Source organism: Eurytemora carolleeae, unplaced genomic scaffold, assembly GCF_000591075.1.
Source record: "Eurytemora carolleeae unplaced genomic scaffold, Eaff_2.0 scaffold1068, whole genome shotgun sequence".
Taxonomy (NCBI): Eukaryota; Metazoa; Arthropoda; class Copepoda; order Calanoida; family Temoridae; genus Eurytemora; species Eurytemora carolleeae.
In genome coordinates, this window is record NW_019397324.1 from 53,075 (window position 1) to 77,765 (window position 24,691).

Genomic DNA, 24,691 nt, shown 5'->3' on the forward strand with positions numbered 1-24,691 from the left:
CATAATCTCTAAACTTTTGTTTAGAAATGGCTAAACCTCTAAACGTACGCTGATAAATAACTTTTTCTCTAAACCTTTGTTTAAAAATGGCGTAATCTCTAAACTTTTGATTAGAAATGACTTAATCTCTAAACTTTTGTTTAGAAATGACTAAATCTCTATATCTTTGATCATATGCGGATAAATCTTTAAAACTTTGTTGATAAATAACTTTTTTTTAATCTTTGTTTAGAAATGGCTAAATCTCTAAATATTTGTTTAGAAATGGCTTAATCTCTGAACCTTTGTTGGTAAACAGACTTGTTGTTGACAGTACAGACCCCCAGCCTCAATTGCAGGTAAAACGGGTTCACTTTACACTGTACATATTCGATTCACTATATTCTGCACACTATATTCTGTACACTTTATTCTGTACACTATATTCTGTACACTATATTCTGTACACTATATTCGGTACACTATATTCTGTACACTTTATTCTGTACACTATATTCTGTACACTATATTCGGTACACTATATTCTCTATACTATATTCTGTACACTTTATTCTGTACACTTTATTCTATACACTATATTCGGTACACTAAATTCTGTACACTATATTCTGTACACTTTATTCTGTACACTATATTATGTTCACTATATTCTGTACACTTTATTCTGTAACTTTAAAGTGTGTACTTTAAACTTAATATTCTGTAGATGTACGTTGTACATACAATAATTTTGTAATAGTACATTATGCAATTCTGTAATTATTTGTTATACATTCACTGTACAGTTTATTCTGTAATTATAATCTGTACAACTAACACTAATACTTAAAACTGTAAACAGTACAACTTATATTGCACATTGTACACTCTACACTCTATACATAGTACAATGCTTCTATATTTCTTCAAAATAAGAAAGACTTTTCCAATCTCCAAACTGGAATTAATGCATTGAACTCCATAAATATTTTATATCTTAATTTATAATAGTGGCTTCTGTGCTGCACTGTACGAATGTATTTTCTCTGTATTCTAACCTCTCTCCTCATTTTTTGTATTTTTTTACATTCAGGTATTCTCTCAAAATCTGGTCTGGTCTAATCTATTCCGATTAGTTCAAATTAAAAATGTTTTACTATAATAAGTTCGGGGAAATGTGTATTCCAACAAAATTAAATAGATAATTTAGATATTACATTTCAGTTTAGCCGTAGGTTGGGGCAGGTACATAAGCAGCCGGGGCGTAGGGAGCAGGGGCATAAGGAGCCGGGGCATGATGAGCCGGGGCATGGTGAGCAGGGGCGTATCCATGAACATCAGGATAGACCGCTGTACCTTCGTAACTTACATCGGCGATATAACCATTGTAATGATCGGCCGTGTAGTGAACGTGCTGGGTTCGGCCATCAGGAAGAGCAACGGAATAGGATCCAGTCACGGCACCGTTGATATCGGAAGTTTCGGCGGCGTTGAAGGCAGCTTTGGAGTAGTCGTCGTGGACACCGTACTCGAAGGAGTAGGGAGCAGGGGACTCGTCCTTGTAGGCTGGAGCAGGGTGGTGAGGAGCAGGATGGTAGGGAGCGGGAGCAGGAGCGTACTGAGGAGCGGCAATTGCGCCTGCGACCAGTACACCCAAATTCAGAAATATCTAAAACAAAACAAATTTGTATACTACACAGTACAGCTAGTTTTAATGTCATGTATAGGAATCAAACCAATTATTGATTTTTTTTCTTTTTTCAATTTTTTTCCACAGTATTTCTTATGAAATATGTCAATCTTAAGTTTTACAATAATCATTTATCAATATATTCTTTATATAAATAGTTGATCATCTTTATAACTAAGGTTTGCCTTTTAGATATTAAAGGGACTGTAAGCGTAATTTAAAGTGATTCTGCATACACAGATTGCAATGCCTGATTCACAACCGTACCTTAAATGCTTTGTCTGATCAAGTATGAATTATATATTAATGTTTAAAATATTGAAAACTGAATATTTTCTATTTTGGTTTTCCACAAAAGGTACTTGCGCATTTCTACTGCAGAAAGACATGACGGAATTATCTTTATTAAAAACTTTTGAGCTAGAAAAACGACAATATCTTCCACATTATTGATCAAATGAAAATGCCGAGGATGCCGTTGTAAAGTCCCTTTAAGCTTCTTTTTGCAAAAGAGCCAGATTCTTGATCAAATAAAGGTTTCAAGGGTACCATAGGGACTACGACATTGACATCTTTGCATGGAGGCTAAATTTAAATTTTGCTTACAGTCCCTTTGCGAAATAGTACGTTCATGAATTTTAAAAGGGAGTAAAAAACAATATTAGATTTTAGATTTTCAGACATTGCTATAATTTAATTTTCACTAAGAATTATAAACAATCAAAGGCGAAAGTGTCTATTGAAAAGGAGGACGACTTTAGATTTCAAATTTTAATTTATATCAAATTTTCGAACTGAAAGGATACATTCATGGAAACAATTCGGGTGTTCGGGATTCAAAACTGTAAAAGAAAAGGTCACGCCAATCTGCCCCTTTGGTAAAAGGAAATTCAACCTTTATGAAGCATAAAGTCTGACCGCGTCAACCTTGTTGCACCGGCTAGTCCTGTCCATAGAGCTAGGTGCAGTACAAACTGGGACCGGAAAGGTTGACCCGGCTCGGAAATTCAAATGTACTATGGCTGCCCGTGAGTTGTCAATTTTTTATTGATATTGACACCGACCAATTTATTTGAACTAATTATGGACTGAATAACTAGATTTCACGCAACTTGTGCTTAATTTTTTTTAATTTGTACTTTATTTCATTTTGCTGATTGAAGTATTTTTACTTTAATGCTCTATTTACCAATTTTACAGAATTACAAATTCATCAATTGTTACTGCTCAATTACTGTAATTCCTGCAGTATCTTTAAAGGAACAGTAATTCCTGTATTATCTTTAAAGGAGCTATAATTCCTGCAGTATCTTTAAAGGAACTGTAATTCCTGCATTATCTTTAAAGGAACTGTAATTCCTGTAGTATCTTTAAAGGAACTGTAATTCCTGCAGTATTTTTAAAGGAACAGTAATTCCTGCAGTATCTTTAAAAGAACTGTGATTCCTGCAGTTTTCTTTAAAAGAACTGTAATTCCTGTAGTATCTTTAAAGGAACTGTAAGTCCTGCAGTATCTTTAAAGGAACTATAATTCCTGCAGTATCTTTAAAGGAACAGTAATTCCTGCAGTATCTTTAAAGAAACAGTAATTCTTGCAGTATCTTTAAAGGAACAGTAAGTCCTGCAGTATCTTTAAAGGAACTATAACTCCAGCAGTATCTTTAAAGGAACAGTAATTCCTGCAGTATCTTTAAAGGAACAGTCATTCCTGAAGTATCTTTAAAGGAAATGTAATTCCTGCAGTATCTTTAAAGGAACTGTAATTCCTGTAGTATCTTTAAAGGAACAGTCATTCCTGCAGTATCTTTAAAGGAACAGTCATTCCTGCAGTATCTTTATAGAAACACTAATTCCTGCAGTATCTTTACAGGAACTGTAAGTCCTGAAGTATCTTTAAAGGAACTATAATTCCTGCAGTATCTTTATAGGAACACTAATTCCTGCAGTATCTTTACAGGAACTGTAAGTCCTGAAGTATCTTTAAAGGAACTATAATTCCTGCAGTATCTTTAAAGGAACAGTAATTCCTGCAGTATCTTTAAAAGAACTGTAATTCCTGCAGTATCTTTAAAGGAACTGTAATTCCTGCAGTATCATTAAAGGAACTGTAATTCCTGCAGTATCCTTAAAGGAACTGTAATTTCTGCAGTATCTTTAAAGGAACAGTAATTCCTGCAGTATCTTTAAAGGAACAGTAATTCCTGCAGTATCTTTAAGGGAACTGTAATTCCTGCAGTATCCTTAAAGGAGCTGTAATTCCTGCAGTATCTTTAAAGGAACTGTAATTCCTGCAGTATCCTTAAAGGAACTGTAATTCCTGCAGTATCCTTAAAGGAACTGTAATTCCTGCAGTATCTTTAAAGGAACTGTAATTCCTGCAGTATCTATAAAGGAACTGTAATTCCTGCAGTATCCTTAAAGGAACTGTAATTCCTGCAGTATCTTTCAAGGAACTGTAATTCCTGCAATATCTTTCAAGGAACTGTAAGCGTAAGTTTAAGTGACCTTCCATAAGATAAGGGAATGTCCCATTATTTAAGAATGGTGTCTTTTCAAGGCCATTGGAACTCAATGAAGATTACGTAAAATCCTCGAAGATCTCAAACGCGATTTGCAAAATTTTGAACAACATTATTTTACGACTTCTATTATGTAAATGTTAATATTTCTTCAATAAGAAGAGCTTGGGAAAAAGTCTTAAATATTTCCAATTTATTTTTAGATGATCAGAGATAAATCTTTCATCCTTTTATATAGTCAAAGGTTTAAAAAGATTGTTTTAATTTAAAGCGCCACTTTAAAAATATAGAATACTTGAAATTACGTCTATAGTCCCTTTAAAGGTTGCCCCCCTCCCCCCCCCTCCCTTTAAAAATAATGATTTTAAACGTTTGCAACAAAATCGTAATTCTTTTTCTACCAATTAAATTAAATGTTCAGATTTCGAGGAAATTCGGAAATAATAAATCGAGAAATTTAAGAAAAATAAGTTTTTAAAATAGTCCAGAAACTTACAATAACCCTATTTAACAACAAATTAAATAAAGTGAGTAAATATCTTAAATAAAATTCAAAAGGCGACTGTTAAAGCTTTTAAAGCGGTTAAAGCTGTAAAAGCTGTAAAAGCTATTAAAGCTGTGAAAGCTGTTAAAGCTGTTAAATCTGTTAAAGCTGTTAAAGCTGTTAAAGCTAAGAAAGCTCTTATAGCTGTTAAAGCCAATAAAGCTGTTAAATCTGTTAAAGCTGTTAAAGCTAATAAAGCTGTTAAAGCTGTTAAAGCTAATAAAGCTGTTAAAGCTGTAAAAGCTGTAAAAGCTGTAAAAGCTGTTAAAGCTGTTAAAGCTGTTAAAGCTAATAAAGCTAATAAAGCTAATAAAGCTGTTAAAGCTGTTAAAGCTAATAAAGCTAATAAAGCTGTAAAAGCTGTAAAAGCTGTAAAAGCTGTTAAAGCTGTTAAAGCTGTTAAAGCTAATAAAGCTAATAAAGCTAATAAAGCTGTTAAAGCTGTTAAAGCTGTTAAAGCCCGAAAAAATCATAAATGATGTGATAAGTTTCATATGTAATATGCTAGGATACTTGACTTTTAAAAACCATAAATTAGAAAATAGTCGAATATTTAATAGAACTAAGTTTTTCCCACATTAACACTTTATATCTTTGGAACCTGATGCAGTAAACATTTGATGTTTTCAACTTTGATTTTTAATTTATGGAAATATCTGTCAGGTTGCAAAGATAACGTTTTCTGGTATGTCAGCATTTTTATGTTATCATATTTACAATGATGAGTAATAAATTGTGAATACTCAATGCGTAAAGATTACATTTAGCGTCATACCTTACCTTCATATTAATAAATGCGTACGAAGTAAGATCAACTGATGATGCTTTGACGCAAACTATTGCTTTTATACCTTTTACGCATTGCGTTCAATGCAGAAATCGGGTGACAAGGGGGGAGTACAGTGTATACTGTATAGTGTATAGGGTATAGGTCAATAATACCAAATAGATTCTAGTACAATAGATGGCAACGTAGAATTTGTACACTCTCAGTACAGTTGTATTCTGTCGTCAATTCAGTTTTTGTGTCAGACAAAATCATCAATAATAGTGATAATTTTAGAATAAAGTGCTTTCTTACAATAAAATAAATGTAATTTTATTTGTTCTGTTTTTACACTTTTTTATTTAATCTTGGAAAACATGTCAACTAATGTGAGAAAATTTCGCTTTCCTTGTTATATTTGACACTTGTGACGTCGTGTATAATTGGTTAATTTCTCTGTTGCCACCTATTGTTCTTGATAATCTATTTGAATAATACTATTAGGAATCTGTAGATATATACTGGGTGTCTCTAAAAACTCTAATAGTTTAAACCGAAGTTTATGTTTTTGGAAATGAAGAATATGGCTCGAAAATGTAAACAAGTAACAAACAATTGATGAAAAAAGCACATTTTTTTATTTTAATTTGCAAAACGAGTATTTCAATATTTTAAGTAGTGATGTCAAAAAACCTGTTTAGAGCTAATGAATAGGTGTTCTTTTTAATAAAAAATATCTGGGAAAAAGTATTATAATTTTGAGACGTTATTTAATAGTTTTTTTCTGGTTTCAGTATGATTTGATACAAAAAAAAGTCTTGTAATAGGTCAATATTTTTATTTCATTTGAGAATACAAACCTTGTATTTAATGTACATTGTACAGTTATACAAAACCTAATGGTGTAAATCTTTGATATTTTATACTAAGAATATTTTGATATTTTGATTGTTTGATATTTGACATTAAAAGTTACCAAAATCGATATTTAGGATTTTATCTAAAAAGAATAAAAAAATAAAAAAAATCTAATATTTTGCAATTATTGAGCTCTCAGATAAGCTTCTGAAATATGAGTCAAGTGAAATGGGCATTCGCTCATTTGAATTACAACGTTGTTCGTCTCAAATTCTCAATGACTAGAATTCCGCAAAATTAAAGAAAATTGCATTTTTGAAAAAAAAATCTAAAACTTGCTTAACCGCCCTAAATTCCAACAATTTTTAGACTGATGGCCTTAAAACGACTCCTCTAAGTACATATCTTGGGATACATTTTCAACAAAGTACTTTTGAATAATTAACAACTAAAAATGTACAGTGAATCTATCTGTAAATAGTGGATCTATATCAAAGAACCTGTCAAATCATTCGTTGGGATGTTTAGAAAGATGAAAATTTCCCTGTATGATAATTGAAGGACTGTAGTATGGTTTTGGTGAATTATATTGGCGTACAAAGCCTAGGGGTGTCAGAAATGATTTTTTTTGCATATTTTTAAAAACTTCTATAAAACTTTTTAAGTTAAATTTTTGATAAAACTTTTTGTTCTGGATGATTGCAAATATCTATAAGGGAAATTTTCATCTTTCTAAACATCCCAACGAATGATTTGACAGGTTCTTTAATATAAATCATGACATTTAATGTTTAAATAAAACGTTATATTTCATGATTTCGCAGTAAAGGTTGAAAGTATACATTTGAACATTTAATTCATTTTAATGTGACTCAAAATATTTAAAAGAGAATAGCTTAACACGTACTTAACACCTCTTTCTAACTATTTATCTATCTATCTACGAATCTATTTATCTATCTACCAATCTATCTATCTATTTATATATCCATCTATATTCTATATATCTATCTATCTATCTATATATGTATATTTATCTATCTACCTATCTATCTATCCATCTATCTATCTATCTATCTATCTATTTATTTATCTATCTATCTATCTATATATCTATCTAGAGTAACTGGACGGTGCAGGGGTGTATAATGCTCTCCATGAATGTATCCCTGGTTCTACCCCTGGAATCAAACCTTACTGAGACACTGCAGGAATATTTCAATTAATAATTAATAAAAAAATAATTATTACTGATAAACCATTAAGAGAGTTTCAATGAAAGTCTAGAACGTATTTTTTGGTAGAAATCCAACATCGATAATAAAGAGTTTTTCTATTTTCTTTACCAACTGTTTTCTAAACCAACTATTTCCTAAACCAACTATTTTCTAAACCATCTCTTTTCTATACCAACTATTTTCTAAACTGCAACTATTTTCTAAACCATCTATTTTCTAAACCAACTATTTCCTAAACCAACTATTTTCCAAACTATCTATTTTCTAATCCAACTATTTTCTATACCAACTATTTTCTTTACCAACTATTTTCTAAACCAAATATTTCCTAAACCAACTATTTTCTAAACCAACTATTTTCTAAACCAACTATTTTCTAAATCAACTATTTTCTAAACCAACAATTTTCTATACCAACTATTTTCTAACCCATCTATTTTCTAAACCAACTATTTTCTAACCCATCTATTTTCTAAACCAACTATTTTCTAAACCAACTATTTTCTAAACCAACTATTTTCTAAACCAACTATTTTCTAAACCAACTATTTTCTAAACCAACTATTTTCTAAACCAACTATTTTCTAAACCAACTATTTTCTAAACCAACTATTTTCTAAACCAACTATTTTCTAAACCAACTATTTTCTAAACCAACTATTTCCTAAACCAACTATTTTCTAAACCAACTATTTTCTAAACCATTTATTTTCTAAACCAACTATTTCCTAAACCAAATATTTCCTAAACCAACTATTTTCTAAACCAACTATTTTCTTTACCATCTATTTTCTAAACCAACTATTTTTTAAACCAACTATTTTCTAAATCAACTATTTTCTAAACCAACTATTTTCTAAACCAACTATTTTCTAAATCAACTATTTTCTAAACCAACTATTTTCTAAACCAACTATTTTCTAAACCAACTATTTTCTAGACCAACTATTTCCTAAACCAACTATTTTCTAAACCAACTATTTCCTAAACCAACTATTTTCTAAACCAACTATTTTCTAAACCAACTATTTTCTAGACCAACTATTTCCTAAACCAACTATTTTCTAAACCAACTATTTCCTAAACCAACTATTTTCTAAACCAAATATTTCCTAAACCAACTATTTTCTAAACCAACTATTTTCTAAACCAACTATTTTCTAAACCATCTATTTTCTATACCAACTATTTTCTAAACCAACTTTTTCTATACCAATTTTTTTTCTGAACCAACTATTTCCTAAACCAACTATTTTCTAAACCAACTATTTTCTAAACCATCTATTTTCTAAACCAACTATTTTCTAAATCATCTATTTTCTAAACCAACTATTTTCTAAATCAACTATTTTCTAAACCATCTATTTTCTAAACCAACTATTTTCTAAATCAACTATTTTCTAAACCAACTATTTTCTAAATCAACTATTTTCTAAACCAACTATTTTCTTTACCAACTATTTTCTAACCCAACTATTTTCTAAACCAACTATTTTCTAAACCAACTATTTTCTAAACCAACTATTTTCTAAACCAACTATTTCCTAAACCAACTATTTTCTAAACCAACTATTTCCTAAACCAACTATTTTCTAAACCAACTATTTTCTAAACCATCTATTTTCTAAATCAACTATTTTCTAAACCAACTATTTTCTAAACCATCTATTTTCTAAACCATCTATTTTCTAAACCAACTATTTTCTAAACCAACTATTTTCTAAACCAACTATTTTCTAAACCATCTATTTTCTAAACCAACTATTTTCTAAACCAACTATTTTCTAAACCAACTAATTTCTAAACCAACTATTTTCTAAACCAACTATTTTCTAAATCAACTATTTTCTAAACCAACTATTTTCTTTACCAACTATTTTCTAGACCAACTATTGTCTTAGACCTTAGATATTTCAAACTATGAATTAGATATTAGATAAAAAAATCTAAATCAGATAATTTGAATGTTTACAGGCTCAGATTGCAAAGAATAGAAGCGTTGTGACATTTCATAAAGAGACATTTCAAAGATAGGACATTTCATAAATAAGACATTTTATAGACAGAGAAGATTTTTCATAGACAGAGGAGATTTCGTATTGAGAAATTTTTTTCTAAATTTTTTAGATTTAATTTTAAATTTTAAAACATTACATGAAGAGTATTTTATTTGTTTTTTATGAACTTATTTCATCTGTTAAATCTTTTCTGTCTATTTAAAAGTTTTAAGTTTTAATTTAATCATAGTTACTCATGCCGTTTATCCGCGTTGCCCGTGAAATTAAAAAAAAATCGAATTAAAAAAATTGAGTTTAAAGAAAAAAATGTAATTATAAAATAATTTAGAAAAAAATATCATTTGTAAAAGAAATCTCCTCTGTGTATGAAAAAGCTTCTCTGTCTATGAAATATCTTATCAATAAAATGTCTTTTTATGAAATGTCTTTCTAGGAAATGTCTTTCTAGGAAATGTCTTTTAATGAAATGTCTTTTCATGAAATGTCACAACGCCTAGGGATTAGAAAATTTAAGTTTGTGCAGGCTAAGACTCAAATCCATTGTTTCATATACATTTTATATTCATATAATCACTTATATTAGATTGGGTTTACACCTTTTGATTATTGTGGATGTCAAGTGTACTAGAAAAAAGATTGGGGTTACACCCTTATATTACTGTGGATATCAAGTCTTATAGAAACATCGAGAATTGGTTTACAACCTTTGATTAGTGTAAATGTCAAGTGTACTAAAAACATCGAGAGTTGGTTTACACCCTTTGATTAGTGTGGATGGCATGTGTACTAAAAAGAAAATTGGGGTTACACCCTTATATTACTGTGGATATCAAGTCTTATAGAAACATCGAGAATTGGTTTACACCCTTTGATTAGTGAAAATGTCAAGTGTACTAAAAACATCGAGAGTTGGTTTACACCCTTTGATTAGTGTAAATGTCAAGTGTACTAAAAACATCGAGAGTTGGTTTACACCCTTTGATTAGTGTGGATGGCATGTGTACTAAAAAGAAAATTGGGTTTACACCTTTTGATTTTTGTGGATATCAAGTCTTATCAAAACATCGAGAATTGGTTTACACCCTTTGATTATTGTGGATGTCAAGTGTACTAAAAACATCGAAAATTGGTTTACATCCATGGATTATTTTGGATGCCAAGACTACATTGAAACAACAAATGTATCAAATCTATTTTCAGATTCTGCGACAAAGACTTTTGTTGAATGTTGAGGCGTGAAAACTGTTTGTTTGCTCGAGTGTAAATAAACAGTTAATTGGTAAATTTGAAGGGACTGAAGGCGCATTTTCAAGCAATCCTCCAATTCATTCTCATTAAACTTGTATAAGATAATTCTGTGGAAAATCTTTCAATTCTGATAATTTACTTCTTTTTTCAGACGGAATGCGCAAGTCACCTTTGCCAAGAAACCACAATAAAAATATTCAATTTTTAAAGAAATAAAAATAAATATCTCAATCATTTTTAATCGGAATGTTTAAAGGGTTCTGTGGTAAATGGAAAGATATTTGTAAATAACGACTTCAGTTCCTCTTAACTTATATTATAATTATAAAGTTCATGATAATTCTTGAACCACTATGTGCACAGTGTGCAGTACTGAGACGAAAATTATAAATGCTTTGTATGTTTGGTCATGCTGAGGATGGGGGGGAGGGGCGGTAGTTGATAAAAGGAGAGGGGATGGGAAGCTTTAGAATGATTTAACGTTAGAATCTTTAATTAGGCATAGTTGAAATATATGTTTCATTTAAATCAAAATAATCAAATTTGTAATCTAAACTTTGATTTGAAAACTTTTTTTAAAAAATGAAATTATTGAAATTGTAATTTATCTGTTTGAATAAATCATTTAAATGCAAATTTTCAAGCTGATCTTTAAAAAAATATATATAAACAAATATACAAATCCCCACCCCCCCCCCAAAAAAAAAAAATAAAAAATTGAAATCTACAAACAATCTCTAGAGAAAGAAATGTTTTAAATCAGAATTGTAAAATAATATATCGTTTGAAAGAAATTCAAGCGGAAAGAAATTTGCAGTTTGTCTTTTGAGATCAATTCAATCATAAATTCGAAATTTCCAATCTATTAGTATTTAAGGTAAAATCATTAAATTGCAATTTATCTCCTTAAATGAATCGAGTTTTTGCCACAAACTAAAATCTTCTGATTCCAATATCTTTGTAATCTTATGGTGCAAACCTTTGATATTTCAAACTTAGACTTTTAATCTATAAGTATTAATAGTTTGTTAATTCACAAAGATATAGAGATTAGAAAATCAGAGTTTGTGGCAAAAACTCAACTCCTTAGTATAAAAAAGAACTTTTAAATTTGCACCTTAACTCTTTAGAATTATTTTATATGAAGTAAAATTAAAACGTTAAAATTAATTATCTGTCTCTGTAAATCTATCTAAAATGTAGCAGTAGAGATGGGTATTGTTTTTGGTCAATGAACAGAATTTCTAAAAACGAACGGCTTGGATTGTTTATAGAAATTTAACAATCCTTTATAGTGAGGAAACGAACTAATTATGATGAAAAATGAACAATAATAATTTTGAGAGCGAACGAAATCAAACAAAACATCTAACCAAATGGGTCGTTCACTTATGTAAACGAACGAAATGGAAATAGCCGAACGCGTACATCTCTATGTAAAAGGTAGAACTGCATCTATATTAAATAATATTAACTATGTAATGTTCATCTTTAAACCACAAATGGCATTTTGGTTTTACACCGAGACATCAAACAATCAAACTTGAGATATTTTCAAATTAATGGCTTTGTTCAAAAAATCATCGATGAGCCTAATTACATAAGCTTAGAAATGCTTTATTTCCCTGTTTATTTTTTTCAAAATTTTTTTTGGCCAATGGATTAATTTCTTATTTTAAATGGATAATTTTGATGTACGTTTGACGATTTGATCAATGGTTTTTCTTTCTCTCTTTTATATTTTTTTTGACGTAATTGAATTTAAGGTGAAAAATGTGAAAAACAAACAATTCTGTAAATGTTAATGTTCTGAAATTATGTAAATCCAAGATTTTTTAGTGAGACAAATAAGTTGGAGAAAAGATGAAAGAAGTTTTCAAATTGAAATGTAAAATATATTTTATTGAAATCCGGGAAATTAGATTGATCCGTCCAGGACAGATGTGAAGGCTTCCGGAAATTGCTCTTCCGGAAATAATACTCAGGTTTTGTATTTTCATTAAAAATTTATAGACGAAAATAAGGTCAAAGGATTCATTTTTTGCAAAATTCCGCGAAATTGAAATATTGATAATAAAGACGACAACGACAATGCCTGATTTACAAGTTTAAAATATATAATCAGATAAGGGTTTAACGGGTTATAGTACTGTTGTAAATCGGGCATTGTCATCCTTTCATGGAGGGTCACTTGAAATTATGCTAACAGTCAATAATAAAGGCTTTTTCTTAAGTTCTTAATCTATAAGCAGTAAATCAAATCAACAATTTTGAAGAAGGAATACGAATTTTATCATTATCATTTAATTGACAAAGATATTTTAGAAGAAATCTTTATAATTTGCCCGTGATTTCTATTGATAAATGATTTCGAAATTATGAAAGTTTTGTTTAACCAGAATATTTCATTAATAATTTTAGAAGCTATTTAGAACAAAAATTTAGTCTTTTCTAACATGGCACCGTTGTGAATCGTTGATGCTACTCTGTTTCCTGTATAAATAGGGTGTCCCAATATACTAAGAAACTAAGTGACTGCTTCTGTATCGTAGTGTAGTTTCCCAGTGTTCAAACAGCTGACAATTAATTCCAAAATCTGGTTTAACATATTTGCACCTTCAACATTGACTGAGATATTAGGATATCTGTCCAGATTCAAATTTAGTAAAAACAACAACGAAGTCTTTCAAATGTTTGTGATCTCGTCAGTTTTAAAGATATAAATTGATTCAGACTTCATTTTCAAAATCTCATTCTTTATTTTGATACAATTTTGTTTCTATCAAATAACGGAAATCGATTAGGAATTTTAAGTTGTCTTTTAATTCCCATGTTTATTGGAACACTCTGTATAAAATGGTGTATTTGTATTCCCATGTTTATTGGAACACTCTGCATAAAATGGTGTATTTGTATTCCCATGTTTATTGGAACACTCTGTATAAAATGGTGTATTTGTATTCCCATGTTTATTGGAACACTCTGTATAAAATGGTGTATTTGTATTCCCAGATGTTAATATTGACTTGGACAGACGTGAATAAAATCAACGCATCTCTACCCTTGAAACGAAGCATGATGTTTACAATAACAGCAAATACAACGGTAACACATACAACACATACATGACGATGAAATGGGGATGGGTAATTTTTTTTTCAAAACTCGTTTCAATGTTTAGGGAAACTTTTAAAGCGATCATTTAAAAAAATCGTTTTGAAAAAAAAATCGCTTCGCTTTAAAATCAAAACGATTCCCCAAATGAAGAATTAAAACAGAAAACAATTGTTTAGAAAATAAAATACTGAACGATGTTTATCCCAACCCGTACAACTGTAAAAAAATCTATTTTAAAGGGACTGTAAAGGAAAGAAGAAAGGGTGTATAAAGTGATTAGCTTTCATCCTATACCCCGTTTAATTTTTCCTTTACAGTCCCTTCAATTAGATAATTTTTATTGAAATAGAATTGAAATTACCTTTTCTTTGTCTAGAAATAACCCCTTTGTGACATACATTTTTTCTTAAGTAACCTACAAGAATAATTTGATTTAACCAAAACTTACAAATTTTTTATCTCTTTTTACAATATTATAGTTCATCAAACTTCCATATTATGATAGTTAATTGGAATCTTTCTCATTTATGTAAACATTAAAATTATTTGTTTAAAAAGTGTAATACACCTAGACTAGCGTTTTTAGCGAAAAGGGTAAATCGTTTAGCGAAAATTTCGCATTTTTTGCGAGATTTTTTTTCGTTTGCTCGCGAAAAATGCGAACATTTTTGTTGTTTTTTTTGTTGCAAAATTTCGCTTTAATCTGTATTATTATTTATTTCTTAAGTATGATATAATACAACTTCTAATGCTGAGCTCTCAGAGCAGAGAAGTCCACAAGTTTTTTGCACAATTAATTGCTCTAGTTTTCGCGGAGTTTTTTTTTTTCGCGAAATTTCGCATTTTTTTCGCATTTTTTCGCACAATTCATTTTCGCAAAAAGTTTGCGAAATACGAACGAAAATGTTCGCATTTTTTCGCGAAAGTTTTCGTGTTCTGAAAATAAGATGACTGTAACATAAGCTCTAAATTCGTAACAGGCACCAAAAAAATTTACAGAAATCAAGTATTTTATGTTTTCTATAATTTTTGGAACAATCTGTTAAACATTTTAGTTCAGCAATGGTATATGAAGATAATTTCAAAATGTTTTCTGCTTAAAAAGATCAGTTCTAAATTTACTCTTTTGTGATTTGTAGGAAGAAATCTACGGAATTTCAATGATATCTGGAATGGCTGACGTATATACTAGGTATTCAATAGTTTTTCTAAGAAAAATATATTAGAATTTTTAAGTCTATTTCTACTGCAGCTCTCCTCCATAACCCTATTAAGACACAGTTCACTAATTATCTATATAACTCATGAACCCCTAGATCAATATTTGATTGAAGAACTCTGTAGAACCACCGACATGGTCTTACCTTGGTTTAAAGAATCAAGATTGTGAAGGTTTTTGACTGATTTTTTCCAGATAAAGCTGGATACCCGAGCTAGCTATTTATAAACTCCTAGATTCAAAGGAAACGAGTTTTTGTCACAAACTCAAATTTTCTGATCCTTATATTTATGTATATTAGAGATTTTTGAGGATTTAGGGGATTAAGAGGATTTTTTCTTGGTGTGTTAAGGGATTTTTTATTATTTATTTATTTATTATTATTTTAATATTTATTCTAATATGTATCTCTTTCTCAGTTTTAAACTGCGTTTTAGACTAAGTTAAGCTTTATTACCAATTGCCTAAATGATTTATTCACCATATGCCAAATTTTTAGTTAGTATGAATTTTTATGAAATAGACGCAATTATACAGAACTGCTTTCCCTCTGTTAGCACGTCTGTTCCAATGCTTGTATAAATTGGATTTAAACTGTTAAGGAATAATAAGACTAATACAACAGTGGAACAAGTTTTAGAATTTTCTCACATTTTCTCACCCAGACTTTTCCTCACAAAAATCAACAACAGTTACAGGTGAAATAATGAAATATTTGAGCAACATTTTTAATTTCTGTATCCCTTCAGATTAGCTTAAATCTATTTTCTAATTGTGTTAAAAAAGTTTCTGTATAATTTCCTATCGTAGATTTTATTTAATCAGAAGCATTAAATAAATTCTGAAGAAAATAGTCTTTTGATAATTTGAAATGAATTTTCTGATTCAATTAACGTATTTCGATATTTGAAATTTTCTAAGAAAAGCTTACTTTAATTGATAAATTGAAAGAAATTGAAATAAGTTTTCGATGTAAAATATCTTTCTCTCTCATTCAAGAAAGTAAAGGTGCAAAACTTTTTTAAAACTCCTATAAAATGCTACAGTGGTAGGCAATCAAATCAGTATAATGAAGACGACTTTTTTATTTAAAATTTGATTGTTAACAAGCTTTTTTCAAATTACAAGTTGCAAGTAACTAAAAAGAAGTTTTTTAATATATCTTCCTTGACTTCTATGTTTTTTGTGTAACCATACTGTTTAACAGCTTGATTTAAATCAAAATTTAAATCGAAAGTCGTCTTCATTGTATCGATATAATCACCTACTGTGTGATAACCAAACTCAAGTATAAAAACCAATCTAAAATTGCTTGACAAGAAAATGTTTTACGTCCTTTTAGATATTTTTAAACCATTTTTAAACACTTGGAAACCATTGTAAACAATGGGGAACCATTGCAAACAATTGAGAACCATTGTAAACAATGTGGAACCATTGTAAACAATTGGAAACCATTGTAAGCAATGTGGAACCATTGTAAACAATTGGGAACCATTCGTAAACAATTGGGAACCATTCGTAAACAATTGGGATTCATTTAAGACAATTAAGAACTGCTAAACATCGGAAACAACTAGGGACTATTGGAAACAATTGGCAACCATTAAAAGCAATTGGGAATCAATGTAAATAATTGGGAACCTTTTTTAACAATTGGGAACCATTCGTAAACAATTGGGAACCATTCGTAAACAATTGGGAACCATTGTAAACAGTTGGAAACCATTGAAAAAAATTGGGAACAATTTGAAACAATTGGGAACCATTTAAAAAAATTAGGTGCCATTGAAAACAATCAGAAACCACTTTAAGCAATTTTAAACCATTATAAACAATTGGGAACCATTGTCAACAATTGGAAAAAACTTTTGGGACCACGAGAAACAATTTGAAACCTACGTTTTTTATCATCAAAAATTAAATTTTTACTTAAAATTCCTTTCTTCATATTTAAAATTAACAAAAAAAATTTCGATGCCCATCCCTCTCTTCGAGTGAGGAAGAGTTTTATTTTAATTATTCCGATTCAATCCTCGCCAAATATAAATATCTATATCTATCTATAAATCTATCCAGCTGTCTGACTTCAGAGGACTTCTCAATAGAAGTAAAGGAAGAGACAACAACAACAGCTCATTCAACAACCAAGACGACACCAACAACCACTAAAACAACTCCAACAACAACTAAAACAACACCAACAACCACTAAAACAACACCAACAACCACTGTAACCACACCAACGACCACTGTAACGACACCCACAACCACTGTAACGACACCCACAACCACTGTAACCACACCCACAACCACTGTAACCACACCCACAACCACTGTAACGACACCCACAACCACTGTAATCACACCCACAACCACTGAAACCACACCCACAACCACTGCAACCACACCCACAACCACTGTAACTACACCAACGACCACAGTAACCACACCCACAACCACTGAAACCACACCAACAACTACAGAAACAGCCAAATCTAACCAATCAAGGTTTGTGAGGTCTGTCAATAATGACGACGTAACAACTACCGTTAACGTAACAACAACTGTAAATCCAACAACAGTTAATGTTTCAACAACCACAAAACCAACAACGGTTAACGTAACAACAACAGCCAAGATGACGACCGTAAAGCCGCCTGTTTCAAGAAATCTGACCTTATCCTTCAAGAATATCAAATTTGATGCTTTCCGTGTAAATTCAACAAAACCAGAAGAATTTCAGGTACATCTAAATTTACAAAAACAAGTGTACTGCAGTATATACCAGTGAACTGCATTGTATACCAGTTTACTGCAGTATATACCAGTTTACTGCAGTATATACCAGTGTACTGCAGTATATACCAGTGTACTGCAGTATATAACAGTGTACTGCAATATATACGAGTGTACTGCAGTATTACCTGTGTACTGCAGTATATACCATTGTACTGCAGTATATACCAGTGTACTGCAGTATATACCAGTGTACTGCAGTATATACCAGTGTACTGCAGTATATACCAGTGTACTGCAGTATATACCAGTGTACTGCAGTATATACCAGTGTACTGCAGTATTTACCAGTGTACTGCAGTATATACCAGTGTACTGCAGTAAATGCCAGTGTACTGCAGTATATTCCAGTGTACTGCAGTATATACCAGTTTACTGCAGTATATGCCAGTGTACTGCAGTTTCTAAGAGAAAAAATAACAAAACTCGCAGCGCCAGTAAGTAAATTCCAGCAGGAACAGTTTTAAAGCTAATTATTTAAGGTGGAAAAATGTCACGCGTTTTTTAGCATGCTTTTTTAGGCCACCCCCTTTTTCTAAAAACTAATAACAAAAAGTAGAAGATCGAAAGAAAGAGCTCTAACAATTGAAAAATAAAAGTATTAAAACGTATCTAGGAAAAAACTGTATTTTACAAAAATATTTTTCGAGATCGTTGAAAATATTTTATTTACACCTTCTTCAATTGAAAAGTTTGAATGAATGCGAATAATTGATATATTTGCTCTATTTATTCCTGATCGAAAACAACACTTTTTGATTGAACAGAGTCACCCCTAAGGTGTTCCAAAGAAACATTGGAATTGTGAAAACAAAGTTATCTTCGTAAATGATTTTATATTTTGTCTGGTGATTATAATATGGTTGTTTATATTTTGTCTGGTGATTATAATATGGTTGTTTATATTTTGTCTGGTGATTATAATATGGTTGTTTGTATTTTGTCTGGTGATTATAGTATGGTTGTTTATATTTTGTCTGGTGATTATAATATGGTTGTTTATATTTTGTACTGCATAGCAAATGTAAACAAAATACAACCAAAGAACAATTTTCATATCTTTATGGTTTATCTTGCAAAAATTGCACAGTTTTGCAGAATTACAAAATAGCCTTTTACCATTTACATTTTTCACTATAGGTATTATAAATTAGAGTGCAAATGCTTTAAAACTAAAATTTTAGGGTAGTTCGTTGTTTGGAGAAAAAATTTTGCCTTTAAATGTCACTTTTTAAGCCCATATTTTTTTTCTTATTTCCCCCCCCCCCCCAAAAAAAAATCGAGATTTTTTTTGTTTTTATTGGGGCTTCTTCAAAAATGATAAATGTAAAAAATATGTCCTAAGAAAATTTTTTACATTTGACCTTATCAGTTCAATAGGAAACCCTGTAGGCTGTACACAGACAAAATTTAAATTTAGCTTATGCAATAAGCTCATGAAAAAAGGCAAGTTCTGCAAATTCTCCAAACTGCAAATTATGATTAAACTTTTTTTCGACGATTAAGTCAAAATAGAATATATTATCATTTTCCACATTGACAATTATTAATTTCATATTCGAGTACATTTAAAGCAAAAAAATGTGGATTGAAAGTTTTGCCAAAACAAATTAAAAACATTTTTTAATGGATTAATGGATACAATGTCTCTTAAAATACATGTTTATTTGTTCAGAAAAGGAATTTAATATATAATTTCCTTTCAATTAAGTTAATAAACTTTTTCACAAAAATTTCATTATTTTTTAAAACTGTAATAATCTAGAGGTTCACTTACATTAAATATTTATCAGAAAAGAAAATTAAAAATTAAAGAAAAAAGAAGAAAGTATGAGGATAAAATCTTATCCATTTGTTCAATAAAGAACTTGACTTAAATACTTAATTTTAAACCCCCTCCCCCCACACATTTTTTAATTTAGAGATTTTTTTAAAAAGGGACAATATAGGAATAAAAACGTTCTTACATTTATAAAAAATAGTCTTTATCAGAAAGTTTTGGGAATTTAATCCGCAAAAAGTTTTTAAAATAGCTGAAAATTTAAAAACAGAAACAATTTTTTTATCTGAGGTAAAAGTATAAAAGTGTATTTATTATTCAGTTTCTTGTAAACTTTTGAGTAACTTCTTCGGAAGTATATAGTCAAGGGAAAACAAAGTGCAGGGGGGGACGTAAAATAGGGAGGGGGGGGGGGACAATTAGAAGTGGCAATAATAAGATAGATCCAAAGGTTGCAAGCTCTAGTGCAAAAAAAACGGTGAAATTTTTGCCAATGAAAATTTAAAAACCAAAGTGATAAATCTGTTTTATAATTCTAAAATGCACAGGTCTATAGCTATGGCAAGAAAACAGTACAAGTTGGTGAGATGATATCAAAAACCAAGGCGTTGCGACACTTTAAAGTTGATCCAGTTGTGATATATGATGCAAGTTTTTTTAACAGTCTGGCTCTATGTGACCCTCTCTTCTGGGTGACAAAGGCCTCGTTTCAAACACGACAAAAAATACCTTTACAAGTTAAATATCATGATGATGTAATTTTAAGAGGTTTGTATATCCCATCTACTTATTAAAAAGCTAGCTGAAGTGTCTGAAGCTGCCAGTGGAATAAAAACATATTAAAAAACATGATGGCCTAATTTACCGCCGGGATACCCATGGGTTACCTCAAAACATGTTAGCCCATTCGGTCCAGCCGTTTGACCGCCTATAGGGAATATGTATATCAACGTATTGTTTTTTAATATAGAATGTCCACTGTGGTTTCTTCTGCTCCAAAAACAATGAAAGACATTTTTATATTTTAACAATTTCAAAGCTAGATACGCAAATTTAATTTTATGTTAAGAGAGTACACAAACTGAATCATCCCCGTCTAAGAAGATTAATGTTGTCTCTTTAATCTCATTCTCTTCCAAAGATACTAATAATTTATGTTAATCTAAGAAGATTAATGTTGTCTCTTTAATCTTATTCTCTTCCAAAGATACTAATAATTTATGTTAATCTAAGAAGATTAATGTTGTCTCTTTAATCTTATTCTCTTCCAAAGATACTAATAATTTATGTAAATCTAAGAAGATTAATGTTGTCTCTTTAATCTCATTCTCTTCCAAAGATACTAATAATTTATGTTAATCTAAGAAGATTAATGTTGTTTCTTTAATCTTATTCTCTTCCAAAGATAATAATAATTTATGTTAATCTAAGAAGATTAATGTTGTCTCTTTAATCTTTTTCTCTTCCAAAGATACTAAAAATTTATGTAAATCTAAGGCTCCCTGTGACTGTGCTGCTGACGCTCCTGTGAATGATATTATTCCTATTGTTGTCGGAGCAGTTCTAGGTAAATCATAGATTAATAACAATACAGATAAAACACTAGATTTAGTCTTTTCATAATTTCATGGGTTTTTCGTTCACAATAACCCTGAAGCAGTAGCCCAAAGAAATTACGCGCATGATCTCTTTCTGTCCTGTCCTATTTAACGCGGAATGCGCGTAACTCCTTTGGGCTTCTGCCTCATGGTTATTTTGAACGAAAAACCCTTAAATCTTGAAAAGACGACATCTAATGTTCTATCAGTATTGTTATTATTTTATGTGGTGAATATTGATAGATGGTTGTTCTTTTTATTAAATATAGATTAAGAAACTTACATAAGCAGAATTTTACTTTGGATTAATAATAAATATATATTTTAGAATGTTTTGTGATATTTTTGAAATATAAAACGTTTTATTTGGAGAAACTGTCTATTTTTAATGCAATATTTTTTTGCTGTTGCAAAATACAAATAAAATTTTGAGTGACCGTTTATTGCAACGTTACGCGATAGAGTTGATTTTTGACAATATACGGGCGTACCTTTCTACTGCTATCATGGTTTAAAGGGTAAAAAGAATTACTTTAACCAATATTTTTTATTTTGTTTTTATTAAAAAAGTGATTCACGTAAGATGAATCACGTCGTCTTTGGTTTATTCCAATTTGGTTAAAGTTCAAAATCAAGTGGGGTCAATCCAGGGGCCGTGGTTTTTAATTTTCTGTTATTTTTTTCTATAATTAGCAGGGAACCTAAGTTTGAATGAAGCCAGTGCTTAGAATCCGGATCCGGATCCTGATCCGTTGGATCCGCAAGATTTTGGCTTCCTGGATCCGGATCCTTAAAACTATGGGGATCCGCAGATCCGGAAACAAAGAGCAAAATATCAGCCAAAAATTAACAGCAAAATTAAAATTTGTACTTTCCAAATCCAAATATGAACAATTGAAAAAGAGATTATAAAATTTGAATGGTTTATCAAGTTTTAGCATAAATGTAAGTGAATAAAATAAGACAAAAAATTTGAAAATTCTGCTTTGTTGTTGAAAAAAATCATTAAATCTTAAAGAAATTACCTGGATCCGGATCCATTTTTTCCAGTGCGGATCCGCATCAAAATTGAAGGGATCTGAAGCACTGCATTGAAATCTAAGCAATTTTTTATAATGTAAAGTGAATGCATATTTATTTTTCAGCTGGACTGATTGTTATCACTTTGGTGGCATATCTTATCGGAAGGTAACAAACCTTTTTTACAAACAAAACATTTTACAAACAAATCATTCACATATTACAAACAATAGTCATCGATTATTTTTCGACACATTCGTAAATAGTAGATATTTCATAATATTTTGTATTTTTAATAATCTTAAAGTTACTTTTGAAAACATTTATTCCTGTTTCGTGGATTTTTGATAATGAAGACGACATTTTCATATTTTCCAGGAATTTTCGAAAATCCGTCGCCAGCGAAAATTATTTTAAAAAACAAAATCAAAAATATTATGAAATATTAACTATTAAGAATGCGTCGAAAAATAATCAATGACTACAATTTGTAATATCTGAATGATTTGTTTGGAATTAAATTGATAATTGTTTACGATCCAAGTTGAATGTTGCATCTTTCCGAATTTGTATGGACGCTGCGTTTTTCGGTGTGAGTCGTTTTTAACAATTTTCTCCTTATAGACGCAACAGATAGAAGTAAGATTAGTAGCGATCAAAAGTGCTTTTTTATCGCATTAAGCCCATACCCCCTTTCATTTTTCGCGAACACTCCCTGTAAGGGACTAGTGACGTAATTTCAGGTGGAAATTTATTTATACAGCGTCACGTCCTATTACAACGGTTCCCTTGTAAAACCGACATGATGGAGTTAACCTTCCATTTTTTTCTTAAAAATTTTTTATTTTTGATGAACATTTCAGAGTTAAATCGAATAAGCAAAATTCAGCTAAGTAAAATTCATATTTAGCTAAATCTATTTACAAAATATTTACACAAACATGTCCCATCTATATTTACAATATATTTACACAAACATGTCCCATCTATTTACAATATACTTACATAAAAATATCCCATCTGTTGTTAGCAAATGGGCATAGCTAGTGCAAAGCTAATTTTAATGCTATACCTGGCCAATTCATTTTTAATTATGCATTTGTGAGCCAAATATCAAAGGACAGATGTTTTTTAAAACATAATGTTGAATCAAAATGACAGACTTAGTAAATCAGAGCTGGGAATTTTAGAATGGTGGATATCAGGATTAATGCTTAATCCTCTGTTTTTGCTAATCTCGAGACTAACATAATCTCAAGATTATGTTAGTCTTGAGATTAAATATCTAGATCACCAAATTGGAATCTAAGAACGCCAGATTGGTTAGTTTTCCTGACTGGAAGAGCCTTAAATTTATTAATTAATACATTAGTTAAAATTTGTTACAAAAGAATCTCAAACGTATTATTAAAAATTTTTCTTCAACGATTAATTTTACAAAATGGCCGACAGCAAATTTTTGATTTGTTTGAAATTGCGGATTTCTCTCATAGGAAAGAAGTTATTTTCAAGGCTGTCATTGGTCAATACAATTTACGAACTTTATTCCTGCACTCTCATTGGAGAAAACAATATACGGATATCCAAAGAGAGAGAAAAAGAGTGGATTAAGGACTAAAATTAAAAGTTTCCACAGTAGATATTCCGATTCGGATTAAGTAGTTGGGATTAAAGGTATCCCATTCTAAAGTTCCCAGCTCAGGAGTTGATATCTTTCAATAAAGGGCTGAAGAGCATCGTGAAGGGCATGTGTTGCTTATAATTAAGGGTTAATTTAAATTTTGCACGTACAGTCCCTTTAAATAATATTTTATTTTAGGAAATATAACCAAGGGAGAGAGTACACAAATATGGAATAGATTGCAGATGCTCAAATATGAAATATTTATTAATATTTAACATATAAATATCTAATTTAGCAAATGGTAGAAACATTTCTCTACATAAAACTTGTTTTTGTTTTAATATTACATTTTTTTTTATTGATTCTAGTTTGATTAATTGTTTTTTCTAAATTATAAAAAATCCCAGAATAAGGAAAATTCTTAATTTGATTATTTTACTAAACGGTAACATTTCTGTGATAAAATTGTGGTTTTCGAAAGAAAAATTATCGTTATTATACGTTCAGAAACCGGTTTGAAAAATGTTGTACAGTAAGGACCAAAAAAGTGGTCGTCTTCTTTCTTTCTTTAAATCAAAAGCTAAATTAAAAAAATGCTGATTTTCCCATTAAGTTTCTCAGCGGTTTAAAAGATTTAAAATTTTGTCCAAAAATAAGATTAGATAAAGAAAAAA

The 24,691-nt window shown here is 30.1% G+C and overlaps 2 protein-coding genes across 2 annotated transcripts; one reads left to right on the plus strand and one right to left on the minus strand.

Annotated features, from left to right (window-relative positions):
- Positions 1-263: 263 nt before the first annotated feature.
- Positions 264-24,691, plus strand: LOC111713512 (cell wall protein DAN4). Its single transcript, XM_023488377.1, has 10 exons — positions 264-338; positions 7,478-7,567; positions 12,783-12,845; positions 13,873-13,965; positions 15,117-15,169; positions 15,799-15,894; positions 17,276-17,942; positions 21,273-21,342; positions 22,519-22,561; positions 24,213-24,691. Exons 2-10 carry the CDS (start codon positions 7,505-7,507, stop codon positions 24,250-24,252), a joined length of 1,188 nt encoding a protein of 395 aa, XP_023344145.1. The 5' UTR covers positions 264-338; positions 7,478-7,504; the 3' UTR covers positions 24,253-24,691.
- On the minus strand, positions 1,142-5,553 carry LOC111713513 (cuticle protein 7). Its single transcript, XM_023488378.1, has 2 exons — positions 5,513-5,553; positions 1,142-1,648 (listed from the first exon to the last, which is right to left on the minus strand). The coding sequence occupies exons 1-2, from the start codon at positions 5,516-5,518 to the stop codon at positions 1,205-1,207; spliced, it is 450 nt and encodes a 149-aa protein (XP_023344146.1). The 5' UTR covers positions 5,519-5,553; the 3' UTR covers positions 1,142-1,204.